The 21,111-nt window shown below is 31.3% G+C and overlaps 2 protein-coding genes across 3 annotated transcripts in view; one reads left to right on the top strand and one right to left on the bottom strand.

The window, feature by feature from the left end:
- Nucleotides 1-21,111, top strand: part of LOC137241492 (zinc finger protein 208-like) — a 184,129-nt gene that overhangs the window by 70,153 nt on the left and 92,865 nt on the right. Inside the window, exons 6-9 of the mRNA XM_067769097.1 lie at nt 5,052-5,129; nt 6,202-6,329; nt 6,378-6,444; nt 7,859-8,203. Coding sequence (XP_067625198.1) covers nt 5,052-5,129; nt 6,202-6,329; nt 6,378-6,444; nt 7,859-8,203 — 618 coding nt within the window. The remainder of the gene's footprint in view (nt 1-5,051; nt 5,130-6,201; nt 6,330-6,377; nt 6,445-7,858; nt 8,204-21,111) is intronic.
- Nucleotides 1-21,111, bottom strand: part of LOC137239567 (zinc finger protein weckle-like) — a 185,253-nt gene that overhangs the window by 135,714 nt on the left and 28,428 nt on the right. The gene's annotated exons all lie outside the window — the stretch shown is intronic.

Below are 21,111 nucleotides of genomic sequence, written 5' to 3'. Positions count from 1 at the left end.
AAGCGTAATGCCATCCGTGGATGTTCAATTTGGTCAACATTTATTTTGTGTATGTTGTAAATAAGGTAGCCGATGATTTGGTCGGTGACAATGTTAGATTTCACGAGGCGAAAAAACTGGAGAGGTCAGGGAGATAGTTATTTTTTTTTATTACATAGCTCATCAATGGGTGGGCTGGGACCCATTATCTAGCCGTCATCGGCGTAGGATACAATGGCTACTCCTTCGCGTGGCGAAGAGTGTTTTTTAACACTGTTATTACAACAACAACAAGGGAGTTTCGGTATTTAGAAGTTAAACAAAAGCTTGTTTAATTATTCTGAGTCTGGATGTCACGTTCCTAAATTGCACCGATGTCCCCTTTCAATACTAGAAGGAAGTGGGGACCCTTCCAAGTCTTGCAGTAACGAGTTATATATACATATTTATATTATAAAGTTCGTTGTTTAAGTCTTCTGTTTTGTATTGTTATACTCAGCGTGCTTTGCACACAAAGTATATTAACTTTGATTGGATAACGGTTGGTTGTACAGGTATAAAGGAATCGAGATAGATATAGACTTCCATATATCAAAATCATCAGTATCGAAAAAAATGTGATTGAGCCACGTCCGTCCGTCTGTCCGTTAACACGATAACTTCAGTAAATATTGAGATATCTTCAGCAAATATATATATAACATTTTGGAAAACACAAAAAACCTGATTATTTAGTAAATAATACACCTAGAATGCTGAAAGTTGGCATGTGGACAAAAACATGTGGATAAAAATTTGAAAAAAAATTTTTAAATGGGCGTGGCACCGCCCACTTGTGATAAAATCAATTTTACAAATATTATTAATCAATTGTTTTTGTTTTTATCGGCCTATTGATAAATCATTCAAGGTTCGAATCGAGCTCAAGGCCAGAACAATAATTTTTTTCTAATGATAATTATTGTTATTTTTTAATTTTTCTAAATTTGAAAAACTGTATTTTGTTTTTGGAATAGTAAGTAGAAAATTGTTCAGACAACCTGCCATAGCTGCGCAGATAGATCCATTTCGAAGGGTGCTAAGCCTTCATCATCAGTACGCTTTAGACATGCTGTGCTAAATTATTGTTCTGGCCTTGAGCTCGATTCGAACCTTGAATATTATTAATCATAAATCAAAAATCGTTAAACCTATCGTAACAAAATTCGGCAGAGAGGTTGCCTTTACTATAAGGAATGCTTTGAAGAAAAATTAACGAAATCGGTTAAGGACCACGCCCACTTTTATATAAAAGATTTTTAAAAGGGTTGTGGACGAATAAAATAAGCTATATCTTTGCTTTGAATTATAACATGAAATTGGAAAACACTAAAATTTTTGAAAATGGGTGTGGAACCTCCCCTTTTTTGTCTAAGCAATTTTCAATGTTTCGGGAGCCATAACTCGAAGAAAAATTAACGGATCGTAATGAAATTGTGTACACATATTTTCCTTATAGCAGAAAATATTTCTAGTAAAAATGGACGGGATCGGTTAAAGACCACGGCAACTTAGATATAAAACAAGTTTAAAAGGGTCGTAGACTAGAAAAATAAGCTATAAATTAGCAAAAATAGTTTTGAATCAATGAATCACTTATCAAGTTTTTTGTAAGAGGAAATGGGGAAATTTTTTTTTTTTTTAAACGGGCGGTGTCACGTGTTATGTAGAAAAGTAATTTATTTGAAATGAAATGTGCAATTGAAGCTCATGCTGAGTATATAATGTTCGGTTACACCCGAACTTAGACACCTTTACTTGTTTTTTTATATTATGTACTGGTTTCCTATAAACTTTAATTGTTTCAATAATTTTAATTTTGAACACATACGTTGGGAATATAGAAAAAACATGAATAGAAAAATGTTATTGAAATTTGTTAGTTTTTAAGAAACTCGAATTCAATGCGGATATTCAATGCGGAAATTAAATAAAGAAACTTAAATTGAATATTTCGGAGAGGAATCTAATTCTTATTAAAGAAAGGACTCCTAATTGTAAAAGTGGTGACGAGGATGGGATTTGTTCGATAAACGAGCATACATTTAAGATAAAAAATAATATATGATTCATATAACAAAAAAAAACAATATCAAAAAACAAAAAAAAAAAAGGAGTTCATTTAATACTGACGCCTGAAAAAAAAACAACAACAACGACTAAGTGAAAATCGTGCTCCTAAAATATATAATCTTCTAAAGAAACTCATTTTTAATTTGGACAAATTTAAATATTTAAAAAATAGACAGTTTTGGAAATATATTTCATAATCCGTATTATTAAATATACGGATAAGATTATATACATATATAAATCTATAAAATCAAATACTAAAACAAAATATATCCACAAAAATGGCATTAACATTAGCTGAATGCTTGAGGGAAGCACGAAGTATTCCTGTGTTCAATGGAGAGAGTGAGCATAGTCTGAATGACTTTGAGAAATCTAGCGACTGTGCTATCGTTAACACCTGAGGAGCATATAGGAACTATTCAGTGTGTATTGGCAAATCGTCTTCAGGGTAAAGCTTTACGTGCAGTTGAATGTTTGGTAAATCCAATGTGGGAACAAACGCTTCAAAAGCTACGTGAGGAATTTGGAGTCAAGAAATCTTTTATACATCTTCGAAATGAAGCGACGAATGTGAATGCTTCAAATATTGAAGAGCTGCATGCTAGTTTAAGGAAAATTTTACATTTGATGAATTCGAAGTTTTATTTAGAAGGAAATATTTATATTTTGTATACTCCTAAAAATAATGAAAGAATAATTTTTGATGTATATATAACTTTCCTTCAAATATTTATTAAAACCCTTCTATTACAAAATAATATACAGAATATTGATCAGGCATATAGCTATTATATAGAGAATAATTTAATTAAAGAAATCAATATCAATACTAAATCTTTTAATCCTGAACAATCTAACATGAGGAAATTTCAAGGGAATTCTTATGTAGATAAAAATAATAAACAATTTAATGGTAATAGTTTAAATAATTCAAATTCCCCTAAATTTCAGCTTTTATATAGAGAATAATTTAATTAAAGAAATCAATATCAATACTAAATCTTTTAATCCTGAACAATCTAACATGAGGAAATTTTAAGGGAATTCTTAAGTAGATAAAAATAATAAACAATTTAATGGTAATAGTTAAAATAATTAAAATTCCTCTAAATTTCAGCTATTATATAGAGAATAATTTAATTAAAGAAATCAATATCAATACTAAATCTTTTAATCCTGAACAATCTAACATGAGGAAATTTCAAGGAAATTCTTATGTAGATAAAAATAATAAACAATTTAATGGTAATAGTTTAAATAATTCAAATTCCCCTAAATTTCAGCTATTATATAGATAATAATTTAATTAAAGAAATCAATATCAATACTAAATCTTTTAATCCTGAACAATCTAACATGCGGAAATTTTAAGGGAATTCTTAAGTAGATAAAAATAATAAACAATTTAATGATAATAGTTAAATAATATATTAAATTTTAATGAGCTCGAGGCAGTTTAAAAAATTGAAACACAGTTTAAATTTTTATATTTCAATTTTATTTGGTCGATATTTCGATCTCATTCTGAGATCATCCTCAGGAACACTTACACAATTGAATATGTTTTACCGACTATTCAACGACTATTCAATTGTGTAAGTGTTCCTGAGGATGATCTCAGAATGAGATCGAAATATCGACCAAATAAAATTGAAATATAAAAATTTAAACTGTGTTTCAATTTTTAAACTGCCTCGAGCTCATTAAAATTTAATATATTATAATATTTGAAGGCAAATAAAAAATATTTTTAAAAGATAATAGTTAAAATAATTCAAATTCCTCTAAATTTCAGCTATTATATAGAGAATAATTTAATTAAAGAAATCAATATGAATGCTAAATCTTTTAATCCTGAACAATCTAACATGAGGAAATTTCAAGGAAATTCTTATGTAGGTAAAAATAATAAACAATTTAATGGTAATAGTTTAAATAATTCAAATTCCCCTAAATTTCAGCTTTTATATAGAGAATAATTTAATTAAAGAAATCAATATCAATACTAAATCTTTTAATCCTGAACAATCTAACATGAGGAAATTTCAAGGGAATTCTTATGTAGATAAAAATAATAAACAATTTAATGGTAATGGTTTAAATAATTCAAATTCCCCTAAATTTCAGCTTTTATATAGAGAATAATTTAATTAAAGAAATCAATATCAATACTAAATCTTTTAATCCTGAACAATCTAATATGAGGAAATTTTAAGGGAATTCTTATGTAGATAAAAATAATAAACAATTTAATGGTAATAGTATAAATAATACAAATTCCCCTAAATTTCAGCTATAATATAGAGAATAATTTAAATAAAGAAATCAATATCAATACTAAATCTTTTAATCCTGAACAATCTAACATGAGGAAATTTCAAGGAAATTCTTATGTAGATAAAAATAATAAACAATTTAATGGTAATGGTTTAACTAATTCAAATTCTCCTAAATTTCAGCTATTATATAGAGAATAATTTAATTAAAGAAATCAATATCAATACTAAATCTTTTAATCCTGAACAATCTAACATGCGGAAATTTTAAGGGAATTCTTAAGTAGATAAAAATAATAAACAATTTAATGATAATAGTTAAAATAATTCAAATTCCTCTAAATTTCAGCTATTATATAGAGAATAATTTAATTAAAGAAATCAATATGAATGCTAAATCTTTTAATCCTGAACAATCTAACATGAGGAAATTTCAAGGAAATTCTTATGTAGGTAAAAATAATAAACAATTTAATGGTAATAGTTTAAATAATTCCAATTCCCCTAAATTTCAGCTATTCTATAGAGAATAATTTAATTAAAGAAATCAACATCAATACTAAATCTTTTAATCCTGAACAATGTAACATGAGAAAATTTTAAGGGAATTCTTATGTAGATAAAAATAATAAACAATTTAATGGTAACAGTTTAAATAATTCAAATTCCCCTAAATTTCAGCTATAATATTGAGAATAATTTAATTAAAGAAATCAATATCAATACTAAATCTTTTAATTCTGAACAATCTAACATGAGGTAATTTCAAGGAAATTCTTATGTAGATAAAAATAATAAACAATTTAATGGTAATAGTTTAAATAATTCAAATTTTCCTAAATTTCAGCTATTATATAGAGAATAATTTAATTCAAGAAATCAATATCAATACTAAATCTTTGAATCCTAAACAATCTAACATCAGGAAATTTCAAGGAAATTCTTATGTAGATAAAAATAATAAACAATTTAATGGTAATAGTTTAAATAATTCAAATTCCCTCAAATTTCAGCTATAATATAGAGAATAATTTAATTAAAGAAATCAACATCAATACTAAATCTTTTAATCCTGAACAATCTAACATGAGGAAATTCCAAGGAAATTCTTATGTAGATAAAAATAATAAACAATTTAATGGTAATAGTTTAAAAAATTCAAATTCCCCTAAATTTCAGCTATTATATAGAGAATAATTTAATTAAAGAAATACTAAATTTTTTAATCCTGAACAATCTAACATGAGGAAATTTTAAGGGAATTCTTATGTAGATAAAAATAATAAACAATTTAATGGTAATAGTTTAAATAATTCAAATTCCCCTAAATTTCAGCTATTATATAGAGAATAATTTAATTAAAGAAATCAATATCAATACTAAATCTTTGAATCCTGAACAATTTAACATCAGGAAATTTCAAGGAAATTCTTATGTAGATAAGAATATTAAACAATTTAATGGTAATAATTTAAATAATTCAAATTCCCTCAAATGTCAGCTATAATATAGAGAATAATTTAATTAAAGAAATCAATATCAATACTAAATCTTTTAATCCTGAACAATCTAACATCAGGAAATTTCAAGGAAATCTTATGTAGATAAAAATAATAAACAATTTAATGGTAATAGTTAAATAATTCAAATTCGCCTAAATTTTAGCTATTATACAGAGAATAATTTAATTAAAGAAATCAATATCACTACTAAATCTTTTAATCCTGAACAATCTAACATCATGAAATTTCAAGGAAATTCTTATGTAGATAAAAATAATAAACAATTTAATGGTAATAGTTTAAATAATTCAAATTCCCTCAAATTTCAGGTATAATATAGAGAATAATTTAATTAAAGAAATCAATATCAATACTAAATCTTTTAATCCTGAACAATCTAACATCAGGAAATTTCAAGGAAATTCTTATGTAGATAAAAATAATAAACAATTTAATGGTAATAGTTAAATAATTCAAATTCGCCTAAATTTCAGCTATTATATAGAGAATAATTTAATTAAAGAAATCAATATCAATACTAAATCTTTTAATTCTGAACAATCTAACATGAGGTAATTTCAAGGAAATTCTTATGTAGATAAAAATAATAACCAATTTAATGGTAATAGTTTAAATAATTCAAATTCCCCTAAATTTCAGCTATAATATAGAGAATAATTTAATTAAAGAAATCAATATCAATACTAAATCTTTTAATCCTGAAAAATCTAACATCAGGAAATTTCAAGGAAATTCTTATGTAGATAAAAATAATAAACAATTTAATGGTAATAGTTTAAATAATTCAAATTCCCTCAAATTTCAGCTATAATATAGAGAATAATTTAATTAAAGAAATCAATATCAATACTAAATCTTTTAATCCTGAACAATCTAACATCAGGAAATTTCAAGGAAATTCTTATGTAGATAAAAATAATAAACAATTTAATGGTAATAGTTAAATAATTCAAATTCGCCTAAATTTCAGCTATTATATAGAGAATAATTTAATTAAAGAAATCAATATCAATACTAAATCTTTTAATACTGAACAATCTAAAATGAGGAAATTTTAAGGGAATTCTTATGTAGATAAAAATAATAAACAATTCAATGGTAATAGTTTGAATAATTCAAATTCCCCTAAATTTCAGCTATTATATAGATAATAATTTAATTAAAGAAATCAATATCAATACTAAATCTTTTAATCCTGAACAATCTAACATGAGGAAATTTCAAGGAAATTCTTATGTAGATAAAAATAATAAACAATTTAATGGTAATAGTTTGAATAAATCAAATTCCCCTAAATTTCAGCTATTATATAGATAATAATTTAATTAAAGAAATCAATATCAATACTAAATCTTTTAATCCTGAACAATCTAACATGAGGAAATTTCAAGGAAATTCTTATGTAGATAAAAATAATAAACAATGTAATGGTAATAGTTTAAATAATTCAAATTCCCCTAAATTTCAGCTATTATATAGAGAATAATTTAATTAAGAAATCAATATCAATACTAAATCTTTTAATCCTGAACAATCTAGCATGAGGAAATTTTAAGGAAATTCTTATGTAGATAAAAATAATAAACAATTTAATGGTATTAGTTTAAATAATTCAAATTCCCCTAAATTTCAGCTATTATATAGAGAATAATTTAATTAAAGAAATCAATATCAATACTAAGTCTTTTAATTCTGAACAATCTAACATGAGGAAATTTTAAGGGAATTCTTATGTAGATAAAAATAATAAACAATTTAATGGTAATATTTTGAATAATTCAAATTCCCCTAAATTTCAGCTATTATATAGATAATAATTTAATTAAAGAAATCAATATCAATACTAAATCTTTTAATCCTGAACAATCTAACATGAGGAAATTTCTAGGAAATTCTTATGTAGATAAAAATAATAAACAATTTAATGGTAATAGTTTAAATAATTCAAATTCCCCTAAATTTCAGCTATTATATAGAGAATAATTTAATTCAAGAAATCAATATCAATACTAAATCCTTTAATCCTGAACAATCTAACATGAGAAAATTCCAAGAAAATTCTTATGTAGATAAAAATAATAAACAATTTAATGGTAATAGTTTAAATAATTCAAATTCCCCTAAATTTCAGCAGTTTAATAACAATCAAAATCCTAATAGAAATTATTTTAGACAGAATGGTCTTTATGAAAATAATAATAGTGGATATAGAAAATTTAATGGTCAAAATCATTTAAAACCAATGGAAGTTGATTCTCTGAACACTGTACCAAATTTTCGTTTACGGCCCCAACAACGTCCAAATTACCAGTAGTTGTTTTGACGATATATAAAATCAAAGTAAGATGCTTAATTGATAGTGGTGCACCAACAACTTTAGGAGATTTCAGAATATTTAATAAATTCCGGAGTAGGAGAAAATTACAAAAGCCTTTAATGCTTAATACATTGTTAGGGTCAAGTTTAATAACTGAGGAAGTTGTTACGAAAGTGCCATTGGTATTTAAGAAATTAAACGAAACAATAGCCGTGTTTTTTAACACGCGTATATCCGTTTACGCTTAAACTTTATATTGACTGCTAAGAGACAAACTATAAATACACCTCTGAAATTGCTGCGCATAAATTTTGTCCTACTAAATTTCAATACGCATTATACTCAGATGTAACTGAAATATGTGTCTTTGTTTCACCCTGTACACTAATTCTATGTATTATATGTGTGTCCACAATTCATCGCAACTGATTCAGCTATATGTTATACCCTATGACCATCAGAGTGTTGCGTCTCCGCTTTTCGCTACACCCTGTTGCTGTAGCTAGTTGTTTTACCACAGCCGCTAGATGGGTCTCCTAAGCATTATCTAAGCGAAGATAGGCGTTTTTTAACACGCGCAAACGAAACGTATACGCGCGTGTTAAAAAACACGGCTAATGTCAATAAAATTAGTAAATATTAATAATAAAAATTTTGACTGTGTTTTGGGAATAAATGTCTTTTAAAGCCAATTGGAGCTCAAATTAATTTTTTGGAAAATAAACTTGTTATTAATAATTCAGAAATTCCTCTTTATGATGACGAATTAGACGGTTTAGAATTTAGTGACGTATATTTTATAGAACCAAATTATTTTAATATAAATGGCTTAATAGGTGAAGATTTAAATGAGAATGAGAAGCATAAATTAAAGACTTTTTAGGAACAAAATAAAAATTTATTTTATCAGGGAGGTCAAAAACTATCAGCGACTAACTATGTTAATCATGAAATTATTACAATTCCCCATAAGCCAATATATTGTAAAAATTATAGGTATCCATATGCATTAGGAAAAGAAATTAATATGCAAATTGAAAATATGTTAAAAGATGGAATAATACGACATAGCAGACCTCCGTATAATTTTCCACTTTGGATTGGTTGGTTGGTTGGTTGGAGTGGCGAGTCCCAATTGACTCCAATTAGCGCTCATGCGCCGTTTTGATACCACAAACTCGTGAGTTAACAAATGAAAGGGTGTTGTAAGAATACTAATGAACATTTTCACGCGCCTCAGGGAAAAACCCGTCCCCCTATGTCCATCTCGTGGAGTTTATGAATTTGAGAAGCTCTCCCGCCCTAACATCCTTGAGTTCTGGGAGGATTTCGAAAAAGGGCTTTCCAAGAAACTTTATTCTGCCTCGAAAGTGTGCTGGGCATTCGCACAGCAGATGCTCAACCGTTTCCTCCGCCTCCGGACGCTTGCAGCTGCGACAGGAGGTATTGTGTTTCAGTCCCATCCGTGCCGCATGTACCCCAATTGTCCAATGCCCCGTGAGCACCGCAACTACTCTGGATATATCCCTTCTGTTCATCTTAAGGGCAGCTACCGATCGTTTTTCGTTATATAGTGGCCACATGCTCTTGGAAACTCTACAGGTCCGCAACCGATTCCACCTATTTTTGGCCTTACACAACCAGTGCTGGGTGATGCGACCTTTGATGGGTCCCAGGGGTGCAAGGACCTCCTTCGCTCCTAAGACATCAAGAGCCGCTCCACGCCGTGCCAGCTCATCCGCCATCTCGTTACCCTGTATGTTTCGATGCCCCGGCACCCATATTAGGGATTTGCCTGCTCGCCAGAATCATGGCGCTCTCCCTACACTGCCCAACCAGGTCTGATGATATCCACTTTGGATAGTTCCTAAAAAAATTGATAATTCAAAGCAACAGAAATGAAGAGTTGTTGTAGATTTTAGAAAATTAAACGAAGTTACAGTTCCTATTCCGCTATTCCTATTCTTTGAGAAACTTGGTAGAGCTCAATATTTTTCAACTATTGATCTTGCAAAGGGATTTCATCAAATTCTTATGAATGAGGCTGATATTGAAAATACCCAGTCCAATTGGTCATTTTGAATATTTGAGAATGCCCTTTGGTTTGAAAAATGCGCCAGCAACATTTCAAAGAATGATGAATTTCGTTTTGAGTGAATTTGTAAATAAGATTTGCCAGGGCCGGATTAACAGGTAGGCAGAATAGGTAGTTGCCTGGGCCCCCGAAAATTAAAGACTTCTAAAATTTTCTTACAAACATAAAATTCTAGAGAGTGAAAGAAAAATATAATCAGAACTGAAAATAAATTTTACTCAAATAAATAAAACTCAACTGACCGCATTCAAAAGGCGACGACGCACAGTTTTTCTTTCCAAAAATCATAACTTTTGAACCAATGAAGATATTTTAAAAATTTAAAACGAAAATGAAAGCTAATTATTTGAAGTTTTATTGTCTGAAAGCTCAGAATGTCACAGATACAGGGTGCTTCGAAAAAATTCGTCAAAGTCGAACATTTTTAGAAAAATGCAAAAACAAATGTTTTTAGTAAAAAATAAAAAAAATAAAATGAGATTTGTCTTATAATGAAGTATTTAAGCATTAAATAAGATAAACTAATGATTTTGATAAGATAGCGTGGCACTGCCCACTTATGATAAAAAGCTGCATCTAAGTAGTCACGTAATCAATAACTACCAAAATTGTAATGCCATTCCCCTCTTCAATTTCAATTATTGTTGGTTCTAATTTGGCAATTTGATTTTTTATATCACTCACTGTAGCTTTTATGAGTTCCGAAGACTCCTTCTCGTATTTAGATTATATCGGGCGGCACAATATAGTTGATGACGGACGTGGATTTTTCCAATATTCTCACGCTTCATCTTTTAGTCGTAATGCAACAATAGAAGCCATAAACATATTACTATCTGTAATTGTTTCATCGTCTACATTTATTCTTTGTTTATATGCGCTTTGTCCTGATGATCCATCACAGCCCCACTTAGTTATCAATGCTATCTCCTTTGGCAGTGATTTCAACTTTTCTTCAGTAAAACTTTGAAGGAGTCGTGTAGACGTATGATCCATTAGGTTTTGTAGCTCAATTTCAGCTGATACTTCGGTTATTTTGGGACTTAGAGGAACTGCTTCTTTCTTGGCTTGAGTAATTTTTTTGTATCCAGGTAAAATATCGGCATTACGTTGCAATAATGACTTACGCAATATAATATATTTTTTCTTCGTTAAACCGAGATCTATAAACAGTGCCAAAGCTTCTTCGGGAGTGTATTTCCTAGGTAGCGCATTTGGTGGTGTGGGAATGCTGTTTTTGATCCTCATCAGTCGCACTGGACTTGCTACCGCAACTCTTTCTGTTATATGAGACTTCACGTTTTCTTCGTCTTTTTTATATTTAATAGCCAGTGCTTCTGAAAGATGAGTCGTGGCCATAGCTTTTGTGGTATCAGGCAGCTTCCTTTTCCTAGTGTAGGTAGAACACTCTTCTATGGGTTTTGTTGGTCTCCCTCTAGTTGGATTGATTGACGTGCTAGGCGTTTCTTCGTCCAAAAAAATTTTGTCAGTTAGCCACTTTACATGCTTACTTAGAAATTTTGAATTGTTACGATAGACGTCCTTCCATTTTCTTTCTATCATAATGTATTGTAAACCAATTTTTTCTTCCAGGCCTTCCTTTTCTTTAATGCTTGTTTCACTCGCTGATTCTCTCATAATAGCCTCAAAGAAGTCCCGTCTTGACTTTGTAGATTTAAACACCGCAAATAGTTTCATATTAGAATTGGCTTCGAGTGTATCTGACTAAATATTAAACTGTGAACGATATTTAAAAATACTATTCACTTTATTTATGTAAACAGGATACTTAGTTCCTTAATCTCCAAAAGACGAATGATATTGTACATTGTTTGATGGATAGCTTTATATACCTACTCAAATCATTAAAATGAATTTCAGGTATACAATTCGTAACTAAAAAAATGTATGTTGTTAACAAGTTCCAATAACAAAAACGACCTTACGGCCGTACTGAATTATATATACCTGCTCAGGCGCGTATTTATTCCCAAGGTTGTTTAACTTTATTTGATGTAAAAAGTGAAGTTGCAGCTGGACGCAGGTAGACTTTATGAATTTAGGTTAATTTGACGGAGCACATATTTTAACATTTTTTATTTTTTTTTTTTCCATCAAAGTTTTAAAAAGGGCCTAAAAATAGGCATTTCGAAAAACAGGTATATCCGCCAACTTTTAACAAAAAAAAAACAATTTTTTTTTGTTTCAATCCTAAATTAAATTATCTTTAATTGCTGTACAAGAAAACGACAACCGGCCGCCTTATTTACTCACAAAACCATTTTAAATACAACGAAAAAAAAGAAAAATTTCAAATTTTTCAGAATGTTGAAAATTGGTCAACTTTGAGCGGCTCTACCTGGTAAACTATAATTTTGTGAAAAAACAGTTGTATATTCTTGATCCCTGGAAAATTCTCTATTAGAAACATGTATTAGATTTAGCGAACGTTTTCATGATTTTTTTGATTTTTGCCATGCTTTAACGGCAGAGGCGCCACTGTGCGACTACAAACGACATTTCCGACTCATTTGACAAATTGTATGAGCGTGCAAAGAAGTGTATCGAAGTGAAAGGAGAGTATATTGAATAATAAAAAAGGTTTATAACTTTTCTTCAGTTGGAAGGTCATACTGGTGAAAGTCTAGCGAATCAAACTTTAAAGTTTCTTACTGAAGACTGTGGTTTAGATATTCAAAATTGTAGAGAACAATAATATGACAACGCATTAAATATGTCCGCAAGTCTATGTTCCCTATTCCGCGCATTCCCTTAATTTGGTTGGAGAGCATGCTGTGAAGTGCTGTATTTATGCAGTAGATTTTTTTCACCATTATGCAGACATTATATAATTTTTTTCCGCTTCCACCTATCGTAAATAAACAATGAGAAAACTTTGAAGACATTGCCAAATACACGCTGGGAAGCACATTCGAATGCGACGAATGCAGTTTACGATGTATTTGATATCATATTAGAGGCTCTAGAAATCATTGCTGATGATGAATCACAAAATACTGATACTCGTTATGAGGCGACGTGTATCGCGAATAAAATGCAAAAAATCGAATTTGTTTTCATGTTAATTTTATGGAACTCTATTTTGACTGCTATACGTTCAGTGAGTAAGTGATTGCAAAGCGATTTTGCAAACGTGTGATTTTTTGTACGGATTGTTAGAAGAGAGTTTAGTTTCATTACGTGAAAAGTTCAATCGTTTCGAGGAAAAAACAAAACAATTATTACCTGGTGTAGGTTATACAGAAATCGTAAAACGTACTCGTCGTAGAAAAAACCAACCTAATGACGGAAATGCTCCAGAGGTCCAGAAGTAGAATTTTTGCCTCGCTATGATTTTTGGACAAAAGGTTTCCTCGAAATCGTCGCAATCTTCACAGTGAAATCAAACAACGTGCGAAAGCGTATATGGAAGTTTCAGAGATATTTGCATTTCTCATCAACTAAGTGATGGAGACCTCCATGAAGCTATAAATAACTTAGTTCGTTTTTATTCTAGAGATTTGGAAGAATTTTTCATTGAAATGAAACAATTCCAAAGTTACGTGAACTCCAGATACACTGATGTAAAAAAAACTCATAGTTATTTGTATAAGATTCTAATGGAAGATCAATTAGCCGATGTATTTTCTACCACAGAAATAGCTCTTCGGTTTTTAACTTAATGATCACAAATTGTTCTGCCAAACGATCCTTCTCGCAATTAAAAAAAATCAAAGCTGCTGAAAGAGCTACAGCGCGACAAGAGCGACTCGAGATGTTAGGTATACTTTGCATTGAGTCAGATTTATTGAACAAATTCGATATTGATGATATAATTGATGAATTTGCCGAAAACAAATGTAGAAAACGACATGTTTAAAATGTAGATAGTAACTTTATTTATATTATTACATTGTGACAATAAAATTTTTATGAAAGATATAAGTTTGTATTTTTTAATCGAAAAAAGAAGGGAACGGACGTGAAAAAGGGCCACAAATTGATGGTTGCCTAGGGCCCCGTGGAGGGTTAATCCGACCCTGAAATTTGCGTACTTTACATGGATGATATTTTAGTTCTTTTCACTTCAATAGAACATTTGGAAAATTTGGCAAACATTTTTAGGTGTCTTAAAGAACATAATTTGAATATTCAATTTGACAAATGCAAATTGTTATCAAAAGAAACGGATTTTCTAGGTCATAAAATTACTCATCAAGGTATAAGGCCCGATCCAGATAAAATTTCTGCAATAAATAAATTGGATATACCAGCAACTGTTAAAGAGATAAAGTATTTTCTGGGATTAACTGGATATTATAGAAAGTTTATTAAAAATTACTCTTTAATAGCAACTCCTATTACAAATTGTTTGAAAAAAGGGTCAAATAAAAAAGGGTGTTAATAATATGGATTATATACAAGCGTTTAATAAATTTAAAAACATTAGTGTCACCTCCTATTCTATTATTTCCAAATTTTTCTAAAAAATTTGTTCTTACACTGAAAGAAAAAAAAATGGTAAAATCAACCGAAATACGGGTCAATTCAACCGAAATTTCTGTCAATTTTTATCCATCGCGACAAGATGTTGAATCAACTGCGCACAAATCGTTGATTCGTAATTGACCGTTTTAGTAGTCAAATGAACAAAAAAAAAGTTGTTGCGATAGCTTTGTACGAAAGTACCTATGTTGCCATATACATACATACATACGTAAATATGTGAATACATAAATACGCGTGCTTGCTACATATACATACATATGTACGCACTTACTAACCAAACTTCAATTGGGTGTACATCAAATATGCTGGACCACATTAAATATTATACACTTTATTCTATTATTTTGTTTTATTAAATACACGTTCACCAAATTTTATATTTTATAATTTATTTAATTTATAGTTTTGAACTTCGCTTTGCAGATAGAAATGAAAATAGTAGTCACAAAACTGACTCTCAATTCTTTCAGTTGCAGCTCAGCTCATTCTCAATTTCTTCTCTCGCATGTAGTTGCCACACTTGATTGTCTCGAACAAAACTTGTATAAATGTTTGACATAACATTTTAAATAGAGAACTTGTAAGTTATAGAAAAGTAAAGATCAAATCGCAGGAAGGTAATTCAGCACTGGAGTAACTTTACATGTAATTCGGCAAGTTTAATTTTCGTAACACTTTAAGTTGAAACGATTCCAAAACAACTCAAACTTTTATTTTGTCGGAAACATCAACATAAAAAAGGATGTTTTTATTATCTTGTTAGTTTCGTTCGCGTGTGTGAAAATTCGTAAAAACTTGAACAAAATGTTACTAACTTTGGAAAAATCCTGTTCGTACAAACAAAACTTTTGCAACAAGAGGGCGTAATTTTGCATTTCGCTTGGAGGAGAAGTTGCAAAATTGTACCCGATAAATAGGTGTCCCGGTATCTCATAGTTTCTTGCACAGTAAATTCAAAAAAGGGTTTTTCGTTTTGTATTGATAACTGAAAAACTAGTTTTTTGTTGTTTTCCCATTTTGTGTGTTTTTTCGATTTCGTGGTTTTCTTATTTTGGTGTTTTTTTTTAACAAGTGGCACCATCATCATAAGTACAATAAAAATTTGCTCATGTATTGACTGCTTATCGCTGTTGAAATGACCAGTGAGATCAGTTGTGTTAACAGAAAAATCAGTTAGATTGATTAGGAATCTGTCAATTTTACAGAATTATGTTAACTTAAGAGCGACAATTTCTCTTCTGTTGAAATGACTAAACTAATTTGTTCGTTTGACAAAGAACTCGGTCGAATTAACCATATTTCGATCAATTTCAACGAATCTCCGTTAAGTCAAGAATAACAGAACCGATTTGTTGATTTTACTAGCACCATTTCCTTCAGTGAACTACAGATGCCAGTAATTCAGCTCTTGGCGCAGTGCTTAGTCAAAGTGGTAGACCAATTTGTTTTGCAAGTAGAACATTAAATGGACATGAACGAAATTATAGCACAATAGAAAAAGAAGAGAAGAATTTGTCTCTAATATCAATAACAAAAACCATTGTATAAAGCAATATGAGCAAAGCTCGCTAATGAAATACATATGATCATATTGATATAATAGTAACAGCGGAAGTATTAAAAACAAATACTGTAAAAATCCGAACAAATGTTACTATGCTTTCAAAAGCGCGCCTAAAAAAATCATATCCACATTATTAGGAATAAACTACATACAGAGTGTATGTGTCTGCATGGTGACTAAAAGGAAAAGAAACAACAAGTAAGGAAGGCTAAGTTCGGGTGTAACCGAACATTACATACTCAGTTGAGAGCTGTGGAGACAAAATAAGGGAAAATCACCATGTAGTAAAAAGAACCTAGGGTAACCCTGGAATGTGTTTGTATGACATGTGTATCAAATGGAAGGTATTAAAGACTATTTTAAGAGGGAGTGGGCCATAGTTCTATGGATGGACGCCATTTAGGGATATCGCCATAAAGGTGGACCAGGCCTGACTCTAGAATTTGTTTGTACGATATGGGTATCAAATGAAATGTGTTAATGATAATTTTAAAAGGGAGTGGGCCTAAGTTCTATAGGTGGACGCCTTTTTGAGATATCGCCATAAAAGTGGACCAGGGGTGACTCTAGAATGCGTTTGTACGATTTGGGTATCAAACGAAAGGTATTAATGAGTATTTTAAAAGGGCGTAGGCCTTAGTTCTATAGGTGGACGCCTTTTCGAGATATCACCATAAAGGTGGACCAGGGGTGACTCTAGAATTTATTTGAACGATATGGGTATCAAATGAAAGGTGTTAATGAGTATTTTAAAAGAGCGTGGGCCTTAGTTCTTTATGTGGACGCCTTTTCGAGATATCGCCATAAAGGTGGACCAGGGGTGACTCTAGAATTTTTTTGTACGATATGGGTATCAAATGAAAGGTGTTAATGAGTATTTTAAAAGGAAGTGGGCCTTAGTTCTATAGGACGCCTTTTCGAGATATCGCCATAAAGGTGGACCAGGGGTGACTCTAGAATTTGTTTGTACGATATGGGTATCAAATGAAAGGTGTTAATGAGTATTTTAAAAGGGAGTGGGCCTTAGTTCTATAGGTGGACGCCTTTTCGAGATATCGCCATAAAGGTGGGCCAGGGGTGACTCTAGAATTTGTTTGTACGATATGGGTATCAAATGAAAGGTGTTAATGAGTATTTTAAAAGGGAGTGGGCCTTAGTTCTATAGGTGGATGCCTTTTCGAGATATCGCCATAAAGGTGGGCCAAGGGTGACTCTAGAATTTGTTTGTACGATATGGGTATCAAATGAAAGGTGTTAATGAGTATATTAAAAGGGAGTGGGCCTTAGTTCTATAGGTGGACGCCTTTTCGAGATATCGCCATAAAGGTGGGCCAGGGGTGACTCTAGAATTTTTTTGTACGATATGGGTATCAAATGAAAGGTGTTAATGAGTATTTTAAAAGGGAGTGGGCCTTAGTTCTATAGGTGGACGCCTTTTCGAGATATCGCCATAAAGGTGGGCCAGGGGTGACTCTAGAATTTGTTTGTACGATATGGGTATCAAATGAAAGGTGTTAATGAGTATTTTAAAAGGGAGTGGGCCTTAGTTCTATAGGTGGACGCCTTTTCGAGATATCGCCATAAAGGTGGGCCAGGGGTGACTCTAGAATTTGTTTGTACGATATGGGTATCAAATGAAATGTGTTAATGAGTATTTTAAAAGGGAGTGGGCCTTAGTTCTATATGTGGACGCCTTTTCGAGATATCGCCATAAACGTGGACCAGGCGCGACTCTAGAATGTGTTTGTACGATATGGGTATTAAATTAAAGGTATTAATGAGGGTTTTAAAAGGGAGTGGTGGTAGTTGTATATGTGAAGGCGTTTTCCAGATATCGACCAAAATGTGGACCAGGGTGACCCAGAACATCATCTGTCGGGTACCGCTAATTTATTTATATATGTAATACCACGAACAGTATTCCTTCCAAGATTCCAAGGGCTTTTGATTTCGCCCTGCAAAACTTTTTACACCAATACAAAGTGAGTTCAGATAAGTACGTGAACTGAGTTTATTAAAGATATATCGATTTTTGCTCAAGTTATCGTGTTAGCGGCAGAGCGGAAGTACAGACGGCCGACTGTGTATAAAAACTGGGCGTGGCTTCAACCGATTTCGCCCTTTTTCACAGAAACCAGTTATCGTCCTAGAATCTAAATTTCACAAGGATTGGTAAATTTTTGTTCGACTTATGGCATTAAAAGTGTCCAAAACAAATTAAATGAAAAAGGGCGGAGCTACGCCCATTTTGAAATTTTCTGTTATTTTTGTATTTTGTTGCACCATATCATTACTGGAGTTGAATGTTGACATAATTTACTTATATACTGTAAAGATATTAACTTTTCTTTTAAAATTTTACTTTAAAAAAATTTTTTTTTTAAAAGTGGGCGTAGTCGTTCTCCGATTTTGCTAATTTTTATTAAGCATACATATAGTAATAAGAGTAACGTTCCTGCCAAATTTCATCATGATATCTTCAACGACTGCCAAATTACAGCTTGCAAAGCTTCTAAACTACCTTCTTTTAAAAGTGGGCGGTGCCACGCCCATTGTCCAAAATTTTACTAGTTTTCTATTCTGCGTCATAAGTTCAACTCTCCTACCAAGTTTCATCGCTTAATCCGTATTTGGTAATGAATTATCGCACTTTTTCGATTTTTCGAAATTTTCGATATCGAAAAAGTGGGCGTGGTTATAGTCCGATATCGCTCATTTTAAATAGCGATCTGAGATGAGTGCCCAGGAACCTACATAATCATTCGAATTTTTTTTCGATACTGATGAATTTGGTATATGGAAGTCTATATCTATCTCGATTCCTTTATACCTGTACAACCAACAGTTATCCAATCAAAGTTAATATACTCTGTGAGCTCTGCTCAACTGAGTATAAACAAGTAAGGAAGGTTAAGTTCGGGTGTAACCGAACATTACATACTCAGTTGAGAGCTATGGTGGCAACATAAAGGAAAATAACCATGTAGGAAAATGAACCGAGGGTAACCCTGGAATGTGTTTGTATGACATGTGTATCAAATGAAAGGTATTAAAGAGTATTTTAAGAGGCAGTGGGCCATAGTTCTATAGGTGGACGCCATTTAGGGATATCGCCATAAAGGTGGACCAGGGGTGACTCTAGAATGCGTTTGTACAATATGGGTATCAAACGAAAGGTGTTAATGAGTATTTCAAAAGGGCGTGGGGTTTAGTTCTACAGGTGGACGCCTTTTCGAGATAGCGCCATAAAGGTGGACCAGGGTGACTCTAGAATGTGTTTGTACGATATGGGTATCAAATTAAAGGTATTAATGAGGCTTTTAAAAGGGAGTGGTGGTAGTTGTATTTGTGACGGCGTTTTCCAGATATCGACCAAAATGTGGACCAGGGTAACCCAGAACATCATCTGTTGGATACCGCTAATTTATTTATATATATAATACCACGAACAGTATGCCTGCCAAGATTTCAAGGGTTTTTTATTTCGCCCTGCAGAACTTTTTCATTTCATTCTACTTAATATGGTAGGTGTCACACCCATTTTACAAAGTTTTTTTCTAAAGTTATATTTTGCGTCAATAAACTAATCCAAATACCATGTTTCATCCCTTTTTTCGTATTTGGTATAGAATTATGGCATTTTTTCGTTTTTCGTAATTTTCGATATCGAAAAAGTGGGCGTGGTCATAGTCCGATTTCGGCCATTTTTTATACCAATACAAAGTGAGTTCAGATAAGTACGTGAACTCAGTTAAGTAAAGATATATCGATTTTTGTTCAAGTTATCGTGTTAGCGGCCGTGCGGAAGGCCACACGGTCGACTGTGTATAAAAACTGGGCGTGGCTTCAACCGATTTCGCCCTTTTTCACAGAAATAAGTTATCGCCCCAGAATCTAAGCCCTAGCAAATTTCACATGGATTGGTAAATTTTTGTTCGACTTATGGCATTAAAAGTATCCTAGACAAATTAAATGAAAAAGGGCGGAGCCACGCCCATTTTGAAATTTTCTTTTATTTTTGCATTTTGTTTCACCATATCATTACTGGAGTTGAATGTTGACATAATTTACTTATATACTGTAAAGATATTAAATTTTATGTTAAAATTTGACTTAAAAAAAAATTTTTTTTTAAAAAGTGGGCGTGGTCGTTCTCCGATTTTGCTAGTTTTTATTAGGCATACATATAGTAATAGGAGTAACGTTCCTGCCAAATTTCATCATGATATCTTCAACGACTGCCAAATTACAGCTTGTAAAACTTTTAAATTACCTTCTTTTAAAAGTGGGCGGTGCCACGCCCATTGTCCAAAATTTTACTAATTTTCTATTCTGTGTCATAAGTTCAACTCACCTACCAAGTTTCATCGCTTTATTCGTCTTTGGTAATGAATTATCGCACTTTTTCGGTTTTTCGAAATTTTCGATATCGAAAAGTGGGCGTGATTATAGTCCGATATTGTTCATTTTAAATAGCGTTCTGAGATGAGTGCTCAGGAACCTACATACCAAACTTCATCAAGATACCTCAAAATTTACTCAAGTTATCGTGTTAACGGACAGACGGACGGACGGACATGGTTCAATCAAATTTTTTTTCGATCCTGATGATTTTGATATATGGAAGTCTATATCTATCTCGATTCCTTTATACCTGTACAACCAACCGTTATCCAATCAAAGTTAATATACTCTGTGAGCTCTGCTCAACTGAGACCAATTGTACAGCGAGC

This window comes from Eurosta solidaginis, chromosome 2 (genome assembly GCF_040869045.1).
Source record: "Eurosta solidaginis isolate ZX-2024a chromosome 2, ASM4086904v1, whole genome shotgun sequence".
Lineage (NCBI taxonomy): Eukaryota > Metazoa > Arthropoda > Insecta > Diptera > Tephritidae > Eurosta > Eurosta solidaginis.
The sequence above is the reverse complement of the archived record's forward strand: the minus strand, read 5'-3'. Positions and strand labels throughout refer to the sequence as shown.